We start from the raw sequence: 12,840 nt of genomic DNA on the forward strand, positions 1-12,840 counted from the left end.
TACTGACAGGACAGTGGTGGGGGGGGGGGGGTGTGAGAGAGAGGCACCTCTTTATCACTGGTGGTGATGGTCCAGGGTACACACTTGGCCTCTCCTGTTACCACCCAGCAGGGAGGGTGAGATGTACCTAGTTACCTCCAGCAAGGATGTAAGTCTAGCCTGTCCACTAGGATTTTGTTAAAGAGAGTAGGGAGGGACTGTGATTTTTTCAGTGTTTGCCTGGAGTAGGGTGGTTATTGTCATTAACATTTCTGTCTTGCTAGGCTGCCCCTTCCTGGTCCTTTGGCAAGAGAGAGCAAACTTTTCTTGGCACTCATTAGTGTTTTCAAGTTGGTGGATCCCCCTTCACCCAGTTTGGGATATACAGAATTAAAAAGACAAACCAGCAAGTTCACTGCCATGTCATTCCTTAAGTCCTAGGGTCCCTAGCTGTTCCACCTTCTCTCCGTCTTTCTAAGACTTCTTATATTTGTCTATATACATACATATATATGTATAATTCCCAGGGTTTTTATCTACACTTAGTGGGAGGAATAAGGAGAAATGCGTCTACTGCATCTTGTCTGGATCCAGACATCCAAGCCCTTTTCTTTTAAAGATAAATAACTATATGGTACTATTGGAGCAGAAAAATTTACGATGGGAACTAATTCTGGTTGGTTTTTTAATTCAGTTATTTCTAACAAATTTGATCTAAAGAGAAAAAGTAAAGAATAAACACTTAAAAGTGTATAAAAACAGGTCCTGTTGTTGCAACCTCATTGTTGGGACTTTATTCCTGTTTAGGTGGTGCATGCCACTTTAATAAAATCAAACCCAAAGCTTTCAAGGTTTGGTACTAAAAGGAGAATTTCCATGTTGGCAAGTGCTGCTGATCAAGCAGTACCTGCTTTGTCTCACGTGTTGCTACAGGACAACCACAAGGAATGAATACAGAGAATACGAGGTGGAGTCTAGATTCCTACCCAGCTTGCAGTGGGGCTACCATGATAACAGATATCAATAGAGTAAAATAATTATTGGTACAGCCCTTAGAGAGCTCTACAGGAGATTTGTTCCTTCACAGATCCTAGATAACGTGCACTGTCTTGACATGATATTTCAAATAAACCTTAAGCAAAGTTTATAGAGCAAAACACTTTTTAGAATTTGGTGATTTAAATTTTGTCCAAAACTAAATTTGAAGTAAAGTTACATCCAAAAATTTTTCATATTTAACGTCTTTATGGGTTTTCTTGTAAGTGAAAATATGTCAAACTTATTCCATGGAGTTGGCAGCTTCCCCAGATAATACAGGAACACATTTTTAACAAATGGTGGTGATGGCAGAGAAGGTAAAAAACTGTCAATTTTTGCTCTCTGTGAATACAAATTTCTTCTATTTCTTCTTTCTGGAATTGAACTTCAAGAGAAAAGATGAACTGCTCTGTTTCAACCTCCTCTTTTTGTCGCCTCAGGGAATAGCTGCCCTAGCTTTATTCTGTTAGAGTCTCAATTCATCATCAAGAGATCGGACTCAGTCTGTCTTCCTCCACATGTACATTAATGCTGACCATTGGATTTAGGGCCCTCAAAAGGTGATTGAGACCACATTGGAGCATCATCTTGATGTCTTCCATATTATCTCCAGATCACATGGAACTACAAAAATTTTAAGTATCTAGTTACCGATGAAAACATAAGAAGAGCTGCAAAGCCCTAAAGGCTTATTTTCTGCAGCTGCTTGTTCCTATTTAAATTTCCTCACAGGGCATTCCGAAAGGATACTTTCCTTGTAAAGTTGACCCCTGGGGAAGAGAAAAAGAGAGAGAAAGAAATCATTTCTGGTTTATTGTGTTTTTTTTCCCCTCATTTTCTCCCTTTCCACCTTTCTCTTAGCCTTTCTCTCTTTACCTTTCACATTTGAGCAATTTTGAAGAAAATTTAAAATTATGTATCAAGTAAATTAGGAGAAGGAAAGGAAGACATTTTACTTCGCTTTTAGAAGGAAGAAGAAAATGAGGACACAGATTTGATTCATTGACTTGAGAACAGCTTCTTTAGCTTAATATCTTCAAGACTCCCTTTCTTTTGCTCTTGAAATACTTGGGAGAAATGGGCTTTTCAGACATGAAAAAGCTGCAACATCTTGTTCAAGCTTTTGTTGGTCTTGGGGTTGGCTTATCAGGAAAGCCTCAATTTATACCATAACCCTTCTCTTCCACTTGTGGCTACTGATTTGCACATTCTGCTCTGGTTCCTGTGCCCTCTTAGTTAAGGGATAAGTGAGACATAGGCCCTTTATGGCTGAATTCTATTAAGGAATCAGGTTTGTTCCTTAGCCTCTATTCTCCACTGAGGATCTCTTTGGACCATAACCACTTGTCCATCCTTCCAAAAAATGGCAGAATCCTTTTATGGAAGATTGCGATCTTTCTCATGCATTCTCACTCTTACACTCCATCTTTCTTGTTCTTTCCTTTTCCACAAATATCAAAGAAAGCGTTTCAGAAAATTCCTGTGCCTTTTACATATAGTGACCTTGTAATAAACATTTGTTTTAGTTTCTAAGTTTTATCTCTACCTTTTCAAAAAAATTTTGACTATAATTCAAGTCACCTCTTAGCAAAGTAGGATTATTCCATAAAAGGTATATGTCATTTAGAAAAGAAAGGACCATCTTATCTTATTTCTAAAGAGAAAGACAAAAAAGTCACATTCAATTCAAACACAACCTTTTATTATTGGGGAAAAATAGAGACATAGGTATTACTCAAAGTGAAGAGATGCTGCAGAAATTTGATTACAATTCTAATGTGTTTTTTCAGGCATAGAGAGAAGTAGGACTAAAGAATATGGCAGAGAGGCGGTTTTTGCTAGCACTGCAGAAAATTAGCTGAGGTCAAATAGAAGCCTCCCTCTTGACCAAATTTAGAGAATAAATAAGTAGAAATAGCAGCAGCTAATATTTATCAGTTTATTATGATGTGTCAGACTCTATGTTTGGTGCATGACATATAATATCATTTAATCCTCACAATAATCCTAAGAAATAGTTTTTTTCCCATTTTACCAATTAGCCTCAGAGAGATTAAGCAGCTTTTACTCAGGATCTCATGCCTAGTGTATGATAGAGCCAGGATTCGAACCCAGGTCCTTCAGACTCTGCAGTTGCAGTCTCATAACCGTGATGTTGTACCACATCATGGCACTGCCTCTCTGAAGGGACACAGTGGTTTCCCACTGCTGCGGAGTAAACTCTATTTAGCATTCTGTTCAGTGCCCCACAGGATCTGACCTCATTCTTCTCCATCATCATTTCCTACCGTATCCACTCTATACAGCATCTACTACCACAATTCCAAAATTCACTATCTATATTCTTGTGTTGTGCCTTTTGTTAGTTTGTTCCCTGAACCTGGAATGCTTTTCCATTATGGAAAACTGACTCATTATTCAGGGTTCAGACCAAATGCCTGCTTTTCTGTGAAGTCTTCCCTGGTCCTGCTGTTGAAATTCTTTTTCAGTTCTGCTCCATCATCTTGCTCCACAGTTCTATTTATAATGTAAATTTCACTCTGGTTATGTATTTTCTTTACTACATCTCTACAGCCCCTTATTCTGTTTTGAATATGTAAGTATCCATCTTTGTCTCACAAGTATATTTTTTCCTGTGATTATTTCATGTTTTTTCTAGGATGGAGAAGAGTTCCTGGGAAATTCATGAGAGGAGAATGAAGGAACAGTACCTTATGGCTATCTCAGATAAAGATCAGCAGCTCAGTCATCTGCAGAATCTTCTGAGGGAGTTGAGATCTTCTTCCTCCCAGACTGAGACCCTCCAAGGGCAGTACCAAAGACAGGTGAGTAATTTCAATGCTGATTGCTACTCAGAGGAAACCACTACTCAGCAAGCATCAGTTTCCTGCAAGCTAAGTGCCCATCTGCCACTAATAGGCAGGCCATCTTATGACTTCCTATGAGGTGGACAGGGTTTCTGGAGGGAAGGAATTAAGCTTGAACAATATTAGGAGAGAATTTCATCAGTGCTTGTATTCTGGCAGGCATCCCCAGAGACATCAACTTCCCCGGAAGGATCACAAAACCTAGTTTATGAGACAGAACTTCTTAGGACTCAGCTCAATGACAGCTTAAAGGAAATTCACCAAAAGGAATTAAGAATTCAACAACTGAACAGCAAGGTAAGTGTTTCCTACTGGACTGGAATTCAATTTCTTGTTTCCATGACTGGAAGCATGGATGGATGTTTGTATGTAATATAAACTTAAAACCTGAAACTTAAAACTTAATAACATGAGAATGATAATTGGCATAGTGTAGTCTAGATTATTCCCTCCTATTCTGTTTTTACAAGTATAGATATGATGAAATATGGTAGCTTATGAGCCAGACCAGAGGTCAGCAGACTTTTCCTTAGAGGCCCAGGTAGCAAATATTTTAAGTCTGTAGGCCTTCTCTGTTACAACTACACAGCTCTGCAGTTATAGCACAAAAGCAGCCATAGGCGATACATGAACACATCAAGTGATTATGTTCCAGTGAAACCTTATTTCCAAAAAATGGGGCAGTAGGCCCTGAATCGTAGTTTACCAACCCATCATAAAAGATGCTTTACATGAGGGTAGCTTATAAGCAATTAGACTTCTCCACTTAAGGGAGTTTTTGCTTCCAATGAGTTTTATAAGACTATCCTTTCTCCTCTAGATCTACCAAGGAAAAAGTGTTCAATTTTTTTCAATACTGAGGGATGTTTTTGTTTTTTGTCTTTGTTTTGATTTTTTTCTAATGGTTTGTGCTGTTCACCGTGACCAGGAAAATTAACTTTCTTCTCTGCTAGGAAAGGATCATGTTACTCCCTGTCTCAGAAGCCAGTAGTTGTCATTGTACTGAGCTGCTTCTATCTTCACATTAGTGTTGCTTCTCAAACATTTATATGACTTTACTAACTCCTCCCACCCCGCCGAAAAACCCCTAACCTGCTTCACTTCATTTGGTGAACTCTCAGATGGGACACGATTAGGTAGTATATAGAGCTCTAGACTTGGAATCAAGGACCGTACCTGAGCACAACCAGACGCAATCACAACTGGAATATACAACTATGTCCTGGGGCCATTTGGGGAGAAGAAGAAGAAAAAAGAAAAGACTGGCAACAGATGTTAGCTCAGGTGCCAATCTTTAACCTAAAAAAGAACCATACTTGAGTCCTGGTCTGTCATCTGCTAGCCACATGACCTTGGGCAAGTCACTGCTCATCTCTTTGCTTGTTGGTCATTTGTCCATGGGAACAGAAATCCTTCGTCTGCCTTTCTCAAATAAGATGATACTTTTGAAAATGCCTTGTAAACTGAAAATTGCTCTTCAGAGGTAAAGTTGTTTGTTGTGTTTTTCATTCTGTCTATTAGGCAAGTTTTTTTGTTATACCACATGGATTTCTTATTATAGTTTTCTGTATGTGTCAAATGTCCTTCCAAGTCAGAGTATCTCTAGAAGACTGTTTATCTTCTCTTCTCTGAACATTGATTCAACTTTTTTACACAAACTTGAACCCAGAATACATACAAAAAAGAATACTCAAGAAAAGATTGGACGTGCAGCCAGGCACACCAGTTTCCTTTCATATAATGTACATAGTCCTACAATAGGTACTTTGGAGAGGCATCTCTGTGGTTGTTAATGTATCTGGATGTTAATCATAACTAAAACTTAAAACTTGACAGCCTGCAAGTGAAGAATTAGAATTACACTTCCGGGCGAACGAGTTCAAATCATTGGGTAGAAGCTACAATGGGTTAATTTTTCATTTAATATAAGAAATAATTTCCTGTTTTGACATGGTGAAAATTGGCTTGGGCTGCTTTGTTGAGTAGTGAGCGCCCCTGACACTGGACATGCTCAAGGAAAGACTGAGTAACTACCTGTTACTCATGTAGTAGAGGAGAGCCTTGCCTTGAGTGACTGAAATGTTTCCACTTGTGAGAGTCTGTGTTCCCAGTATAGTTTCTTACATGTACAAAGGCATATTAGGATTGATTCTATTTCTCCCTCTTACAACATACTACAATTTCTTATTCTACTTTCTTGGCAACTTGTAACTCTCTACTGCACTGAAGAATCTGTCTAGTAATGTTAATGTATGAATTTTTAGGTGACAGCTCTATCTCCAGCCATATTGAGCTCTGAGGATTACAATCATTTGTTAGTAATTTCAACTTGAAGCCAAGCCTTTCCCCTCTTACGTCCCCGGGATAGCCTGTCCTATTAGAGCGTTTGTAGGCTTCTGCTTCCTGGTTTTTCAGTCAGGTTTCCTAGTACTCCCCCAGAACTGTTTTCCTTTCTCAGTTGAAAAATTCTGAGTTTTCTCACTTTGAAGGAACACACAGTGGTGGTGTTGTTATTGTTGAAATAATGGTGTCGCATAAAAAAATTAGATCCTTAAAACTCACAACAGTTTCCCTGCAGTGAAACAGTCCTGTGGGGTGGTGCTTATCCTCTCCTGTATTTCAGTTCTCTCAGCTACTCGAAGAGAAAAATACCCTTTCAGTTCAGCTCTGCGATACCAGTCAGAGTCTTCGTGAGAACCAGCAGCACTACAGTGACCTTTTTAACCACTGTGCAGTCTTGGAGAAGCAGGTTCAAGAGCTGCAAGCGGTGAGTAAGAAGGTCAGAGGCTGGGAAATTGAGTGCAAGTGACAAAAGCATAAAGAGCAGCATCGAAGAGGTGGATGTGTTCAGGCTGAAGGTTAAGGTGTGATGGAAGAAAGAGAGAAGAGGAGAGTCTTCACTGAGATACGGGAATAAGGTCTGGGAAAAATTAAAGAGTGAAGGGATTAGAAGAAAAAAGATCAGAGAGAGAGTGGGAGAGAAATCAAAAAGTGAGTGGGAGTCACTGATGACTGAGGCTTTTGGAACTCTGAAACTAAGAATGATTTTTCTTCAGGAAATAAGAAAGCTGTAGGAAGATTTGGACCTGAGAAACCAAGTAGGCAGAGCCATTGCCAGCAGTGGAGAGGAGTGCATCGTTGAAGTTGGAGGAGACCGAGATTAGTATGGAGATGAGTAGGACGTGGAAGGTGGAGAAGGGGTTTGGGAGTAGCTTCTGAAAAATCCATGAGCCACCACTACAAGAAAGCGCATTTCTGCAGGGTAACCCTTTAAAGTTTTAAAAGGAGATATTCAAGAATCAGAATCTGGGAGAAATCTACTAAAGAGTTTTACGTAGGAGATTATTAGAGCAGAAGATTCTCACTTCTAAATCTGCACTTGAAGAGAATGATGAGCAGAGGTAGTCCTCTCCAAGAGGTCTCATTCTCTCTGCTGTTAAATGAGTTCTTATTTTGCCCAAGTACAGTTTCTTAAGCACTTTCATTGCTGAATTACTAAACTTATTCTTCTAGGGGCCACTGAATATAGATGTTGCTCCAGGAGCTCCCCAGGAGAAGAATGGAGCTCACAGGAAGAGTGATCCTGAAGAACTGAGGGAGCCACAGCTCAGGTAGGGGAGCAGCTCTCAACCCTGGAGTGGGCACTACGTCTATAGAAATGGGGCAGTCATCTAGATTGAACTGGAGTTCACTGTGTGGATTTAATATGTCCTCCTATCTTATTGGCCTCACAGAATTGATGTGAGGATTAAATAGTAACAGTTATAATAACAAATTATGAGCGAAAGGTGTGTAAAGCAAAAACACCACCACCACCACCACCACCACACAACACACACGCACACACACACACACACACACACACTCTCTCTCTCTCTCTCTCTAATCTTGTGCTATGCAAATGAAAGCTCTTTAGTCAATCCCTGAAAGCTCTTAAGGTGTCTTCTGTGGCTTTATTTAATCTTGCTGCAGCTATGCTTTTAAAATAGTCTTTGTGTTTGTGCAGCTTCTGTAAATTTTCCTGCTTTGTAACCTTTTGAAGACTTTGAATCCCTTGTGTCAGCAACTGTATTCTGCCTCTAATGACGTTGTTTGTTTTCCTTTCATCTTGAAGCCTTTCTGAAGCCCAGCTGTGCAACACTAAACAGGAGATGAACGAATTGAGGAAGCTGCTGGAAGAAGAACGAGACCAAAGAGTGGCTGCTGAGACTGCCCTCTCAGTGGCCGAGGAGCAGATCAGGCGGTAAAGGGCTGAGGGCGAGAGCCTCTTCTCAATTCTCGTCCTTCCTAATCATCCGCTTGTGTGTTTCAGTGGCCAGCCTTGGGAATGATTAGCATCTAATTCTCATCTTGAGATGGGTGCTGCAGTGAGTGTAGGGTCAAGAAAAGCTACATTAATCCAAGCTGAGCTCCTCTACGATTCCCTCTCTGAGGCAGCCGATCAAGTGTGGCCTGCCTAGGCCTGGTCCTGCCATTTTAGCATTAGAGCTTCACCGCATCCTGTAGTGCATATGGAACTCAGGGGACTTGCAGTTCAAAAGCAACCTGTACTGCTTTGCTCACCAGTCCTTCCAAACATCTCACCCTTCCTTAGCCTAGCCTACAGAGGTTGACAGACTGCGGCCGGCCCCATGGCCAAGAGGTTAAGTTCGTGCGCTCTGCTTCAGCGGCCTGGGGTTTTGCTGGTTTGGAGCCTGGGCGCAGACCTAGCACCGTTCACCAAGCCATGCTGAGGTGGCCCACATAGCACAACTAGAAGGACCTAGAACTAGAATATACAGCTATGTACTGGGGGGCTTTGGGGAGAAAAAAAAAAAAAAAGAGGAAGATTGGCAACAAATGTTAGCTCAGGGCCAATCTTGGGAAGAAAAAAAAATACTATTAAAAAAAAAGTTGACAGACTGACCTACATAGTACCAGACCATCCTGTTCCAGATCAAAGCTGCCCTGAAAAGCTTATCGTATAGAGGAACAGACACAGAAGGTGTACTGTGCAGTCAGCCTGGCTCTCAAGAGGAAGACAGTCAGGATAGACCTAGGCTGTGCATGCTCAGTTTCTCTTTCCAGACTCACAAATCAGATTAAAGCATCCCTTCTCTTCTGGAGAAAAGTAAGAGAGGCCACAAGTATTAAGACATCCCTTCCTATGGAGGAAGCATCAGCAGTAGAGTTCCATGCTCCCCACCACAGTTAAAAAGTGCACTCCTCTAGGCAAATGCTTGATCAAACGTGCTGTGTTTCCTGCAGCTCCTTTGATACGCTTCTTGTTTTTGCAAGAAACCATTGAGTGGATAAAGGCAGCTTCTTCATTAAATGGAGAAGTTCCAGTATTAAATAAGCAAATCAGCAAGAAATGAGGCAGAAAGCAGTAGAGGCTGCCAGTGGAGTTTAATTCTAAGAACCCCACAAAAATCTTTCCTGGGGGCCAGCCCAGTGGCGCAGCGGTTAAGTGCACACCTTCCGCTTAAGCGGCCCGCGGTTTACCGGTTCGAATCCCGGGTGCGGACGTGGCACCACGTGGCAAGCCATGCAGTGGTAGGCGTCCCACATTGAAAGTAGAAGAAGATGGGCACGGATGTTAGCTCAGGGCCAGTCTTCCTCAAAAAAAAAAAAAAAATCTTTCCTGGATGCTTTTGCCTATTCGCCTTTAATAAATGAAAAAAAAATTAACGAATTTCTATGAGTCGGGTGTGGTGTAGTAGGGAAAAAGGGCATGAAGTTTAGAAACAAACCTGGGCTTTGAATTCTGGCTCTGCCTCTTAACTGGCTGTGCCACCATGGGCAAGTAATTTTCCCTCTTTAAGCTACTTTGAAGATAATAACCCCAGCCTCAAACCTGGGGATTAAATCTATGTAAAGCACCCAATCCAGCACCTGATACATAGTAGGCAGTCAGCTCCTGGTAGTTATCTTCACCTTTTACCCTCTGCCTGTGCACTCCTTGCCCGGGGACAGGGACTGTGGGAGCAGCCTTTGCTGTAAGTCCCTTGTGCTATATCATGTGGCAAGATGACTGAGAAGACTTCGCCTCCTCAGTCTCTCGTGCTGTAACCCATGCCGTGCCTCTTTTTTTCTCCACTCAGGTTGGAGCTCGGTGAGTGGGACTCTGCGCGGTCTCCTATCATTGGCTCCTGTGGCACTCAGGAGCAGGCACTGTTAATAGATCTTACAAGCAGCAGTTGTCGAAGGGTAAGCAGGGAAGAAGGATCAAAAGAGGGGACTGTGCTATCAGACAGTGCTGGCTGTGTTGAGGGCAGGTGGTCAAGGAGAGGGAATGTGGAAGTCCAGGCACTAGCCTGGAAGGGTATGGAACATTGGAGGAACCTCATAGAATTTGCTGAGTTTTTGACCCTGAGGGGACTTTCTCTCGGGATACCTCTTTATTATAGTGGTTGGAGAAGGGAAAGGGACATGTCCCTAGAGGATAAAACTCTCTGACTTTCAAATTTTTCTTTCAGACCCGGAGTGGTGCTGGATGGAAGAGGGTCCTGCGTTCGCTCTGTCATTCCCGGACCCGAGTGCCATTGCTAGCAGCCATCTACTTTCTGATGGTTCATGTCCTGCTCATTCTGTGCTTCACGGGCCGTCTGTAAACTTAGTTCTCACCTTTTGGACCACCCCCCTCAGAACATGGAATTCCCTCACCTCTAACATCAAAACCATCAATTCCAGTGGAACAGTCTTCCCACTTACAGGTCCCCTCTCCAACTCTCCACAGAAAGTGCCTGCAAAAACAGAGGTGGATGTGAGCACAGGTTACAGCTGCAGCGACCAGCGAGTCTGCTCTCTCCTACTGAACACTGCATCATCTGAGGAGGGCCCACACTTGGTTGTTGAGCCAAGTATTTGTTCAGATTTTGCAGGGCCCTGATCTTTCGTGGTCTTGTGAAAGATGCTGAGGAATGTCTTTCAGCCAGGAAGATGATTCCAATAAACCTCATAATCTGAAGTACAGTATCATTTTCATTGATAGTTCTTTGCTTTGTTTTCCTTATATTTCCTCCTTCAGAGGGAAGGTGGACCTGCCATAAACAAAGTTCTGGGCAATGTTATCTCATAGTCTCTGATTAGGTCTCCTGCAGAATAGAGTGGGAGCTGAAGAACTCCCCAGGGGTTTCAGCTGTTGGACCCCAGGGGAAGATAGCATCTCCCGTGGCTATTCACACATAGCTGGAGTGAGGCTTGGTCCTGGACTGTAAGGATAGGATCCCATTGCTCATGCCCTTGATCACACGCATACAAAGGGAGTGAGGTGCCCATGCCTTTCGTTTCATTGAAAGGCAGGAATACCTGGCTGTGGACAGCACAGCGTGATTCAGGCTCTTGTCATTCCTTTGTTACTGGATATGCCTCGAATGCGGGCCCTAAGACAGTACACTAGGAGCCAGTCCTAGGTGAGGCCTTGACTCCCGGCTGGGAATATCTGACTGGTCTAATGACCACTCCTAGCCTCTTGAAGTTTCGTGAAGCTACTTTACTGTTGGTGACAGTTACTCCAGTTTCTCAGTCCCAAAGTCATCTGCCCTCTGTGTTAACAGAGAGCTGAGGAAAATGGAGGGAGAATATAGAGGAGACAAAACGTTTAAATGTAGGCCTGAGAATGACAGTCAGGATTGAATTCCATTTGTGCTTATTCCCTGCCTCCTCTCCCCCTGATCCCTTACGGCTGGTTGTTTTCTCATTATGCACATGATGTGTTCCCTGCCTGCTCTCACCACCCAAAGAAGAGAGAGAACTGATGGACTGACTGATCTGCTCTAATCCTTTTTTCTGTGGTGACCAAATGTTGGTCACAGCAACCCAGGAACTTTCCTGAACAACTGTAAAATAATAAAATTATTTTCAGAATGAAAAGTTGTGGTGGTGTGTGCGTGTGTGTGAATGTATGTATACACGGGTGCTTACATACATGTGTTTACATGCTGAAGGGGAGGAAGGCAGATAGGGATAGGGTAGCCAGGATTGGATATGCGGGTAGAAAGCTCTATGTGTTCAGGCCTCCTCTCACTGGCCAATGTCAGTAATGGCTGCATGCGTCCTTCTGACCTTAGCCACTGGACCCCAGGATGATGAAGTGGAATGAGGAAATTCCATCCTAATACTGAACCAAACAAGCTGGGCCTTCGGGCATGAGATTCATGCAGGTTTTTGTTTGGGCCTGCGAGAACTCGAAAATATTAGGCCCCTAGGGATCCCTGTGAGTGGGAGTGGGGGGAGGGAATCTAACAGAGTATGGCAGGATGGGCGTTGTTAGGATTTTATGTTAAGTCGCTGCTTGGGAAAAGCTAACTCACTTTCTCAAGGTACAACAAGTGAGTTGGACCAAGTCTATCGGGCTTCAAAGCGGATGCTATTTCTATGTGCTCTGCCTCACTGCCTCTCATCAGGAATGAACTTGGACATTTGCTGAGGAGAGATGGGGTTTCTTGTCATCGCTGATTAAATTCTGTGGTTTCTCTGAAGAACTGTCCCTGGATGGTGTGTCACAATATCAGATCTGATCATTCCTATTTTTGACACTGACTTAGAATTTGAAATGATCTAAAAGATGTTTTTCCCCTTCTACAAATTTACTCTTCCTTAAAATAATTCTGGTGCTGTCATAATAAAGAGGTCATGAAGTAGGAGAGCTCAATAAATAAAACTGCCGCAATGGGTAGAATCCTTAGATTTGGAAGTGACTAAAGTGTTACTATTCTTTTAATGCAGAAATCCCTTATGTATCTTGGACCAATTCATCCAGTCTCAGCTTGAAAGCGTGGAGGGGCTCACGACTGAGCAAATCAAGTTAGAACTCCCTGTCAATCAAGGTAGAGAAATCAGACACAGTAGCAAACACCCCCAAATTCTCAGTAGCTAAAACAAAGGATTACATGTGTTGTAGTCACTGGGGACATTGTGCTGGGGACCTTCTTGGGCTGCCAGAGTAGCCACTCTGGAGAATTGCAGGTTGCCT

At 42.5% G+C, this 12,840-nt stretch overlaps 1 protein-coding gene across 6 annotated transcripts in view; it reads left to right on the forward strand.

The window, feature by feature from the left end:
- GOLGB1 (golgin B1) overlaps window positions 1-11,738 on the forward strand; it is a 78,155-nt gene extending 66,417 nt beyond the window's left edge. For all 6 annotated transcript variants that reach the window (XR_011529459.1, XR_011529460.1, XM_070583788.1 and 3 more), the window contains 7 exons: window positions 3,677-3,842; window positions 4,044-4,181; window positions 6,508-6,651; window positions 7,398-7,495; window positions 7,999-8,127; window positions 9,968-10,073; window positions 10,343-11,738. Coding sequence is in view for 4 of the 6 variants with exons in the window: in XM_070583788.1 (XP_070439889.1) it covers window positions 3,677-3,842; window positions 4,044-4,181; window positions 6,508-6,651; window positions 7,398-7,495; window positions 7,999-8,127; window positions 9,968-10,073; window positions 10,343-10,477 (916 nt within the window). In the remaining 2 variants the exon portion in view is untranslated. The remainder of the gene's footprint in view (window positions 1-3,676; window positions 3,843-4,043; window positions 4,182-6,507; window positions 6,652-7,397; window positions 7,496-7,998; window positions 8,128-9,967; window positions 10,074-10,342) is intronic.
- The last annotated feature ends 1,102 nt before the right edge of the window (window positions 11,739-12,840 follow it).

This window comes from Equus przewalskii, chromosome 18 (genome assembly GCF_037783145.1).
Source record: "Equus przewalskii isolate Varuska chromosome 18, EquPr2, whole genome shotgun sequence".
NCBI lineage: Eukaryota > Metazoa > Chordata > Mammalia > Perissodactyla > Equidae > Equus > Equus przewalskii.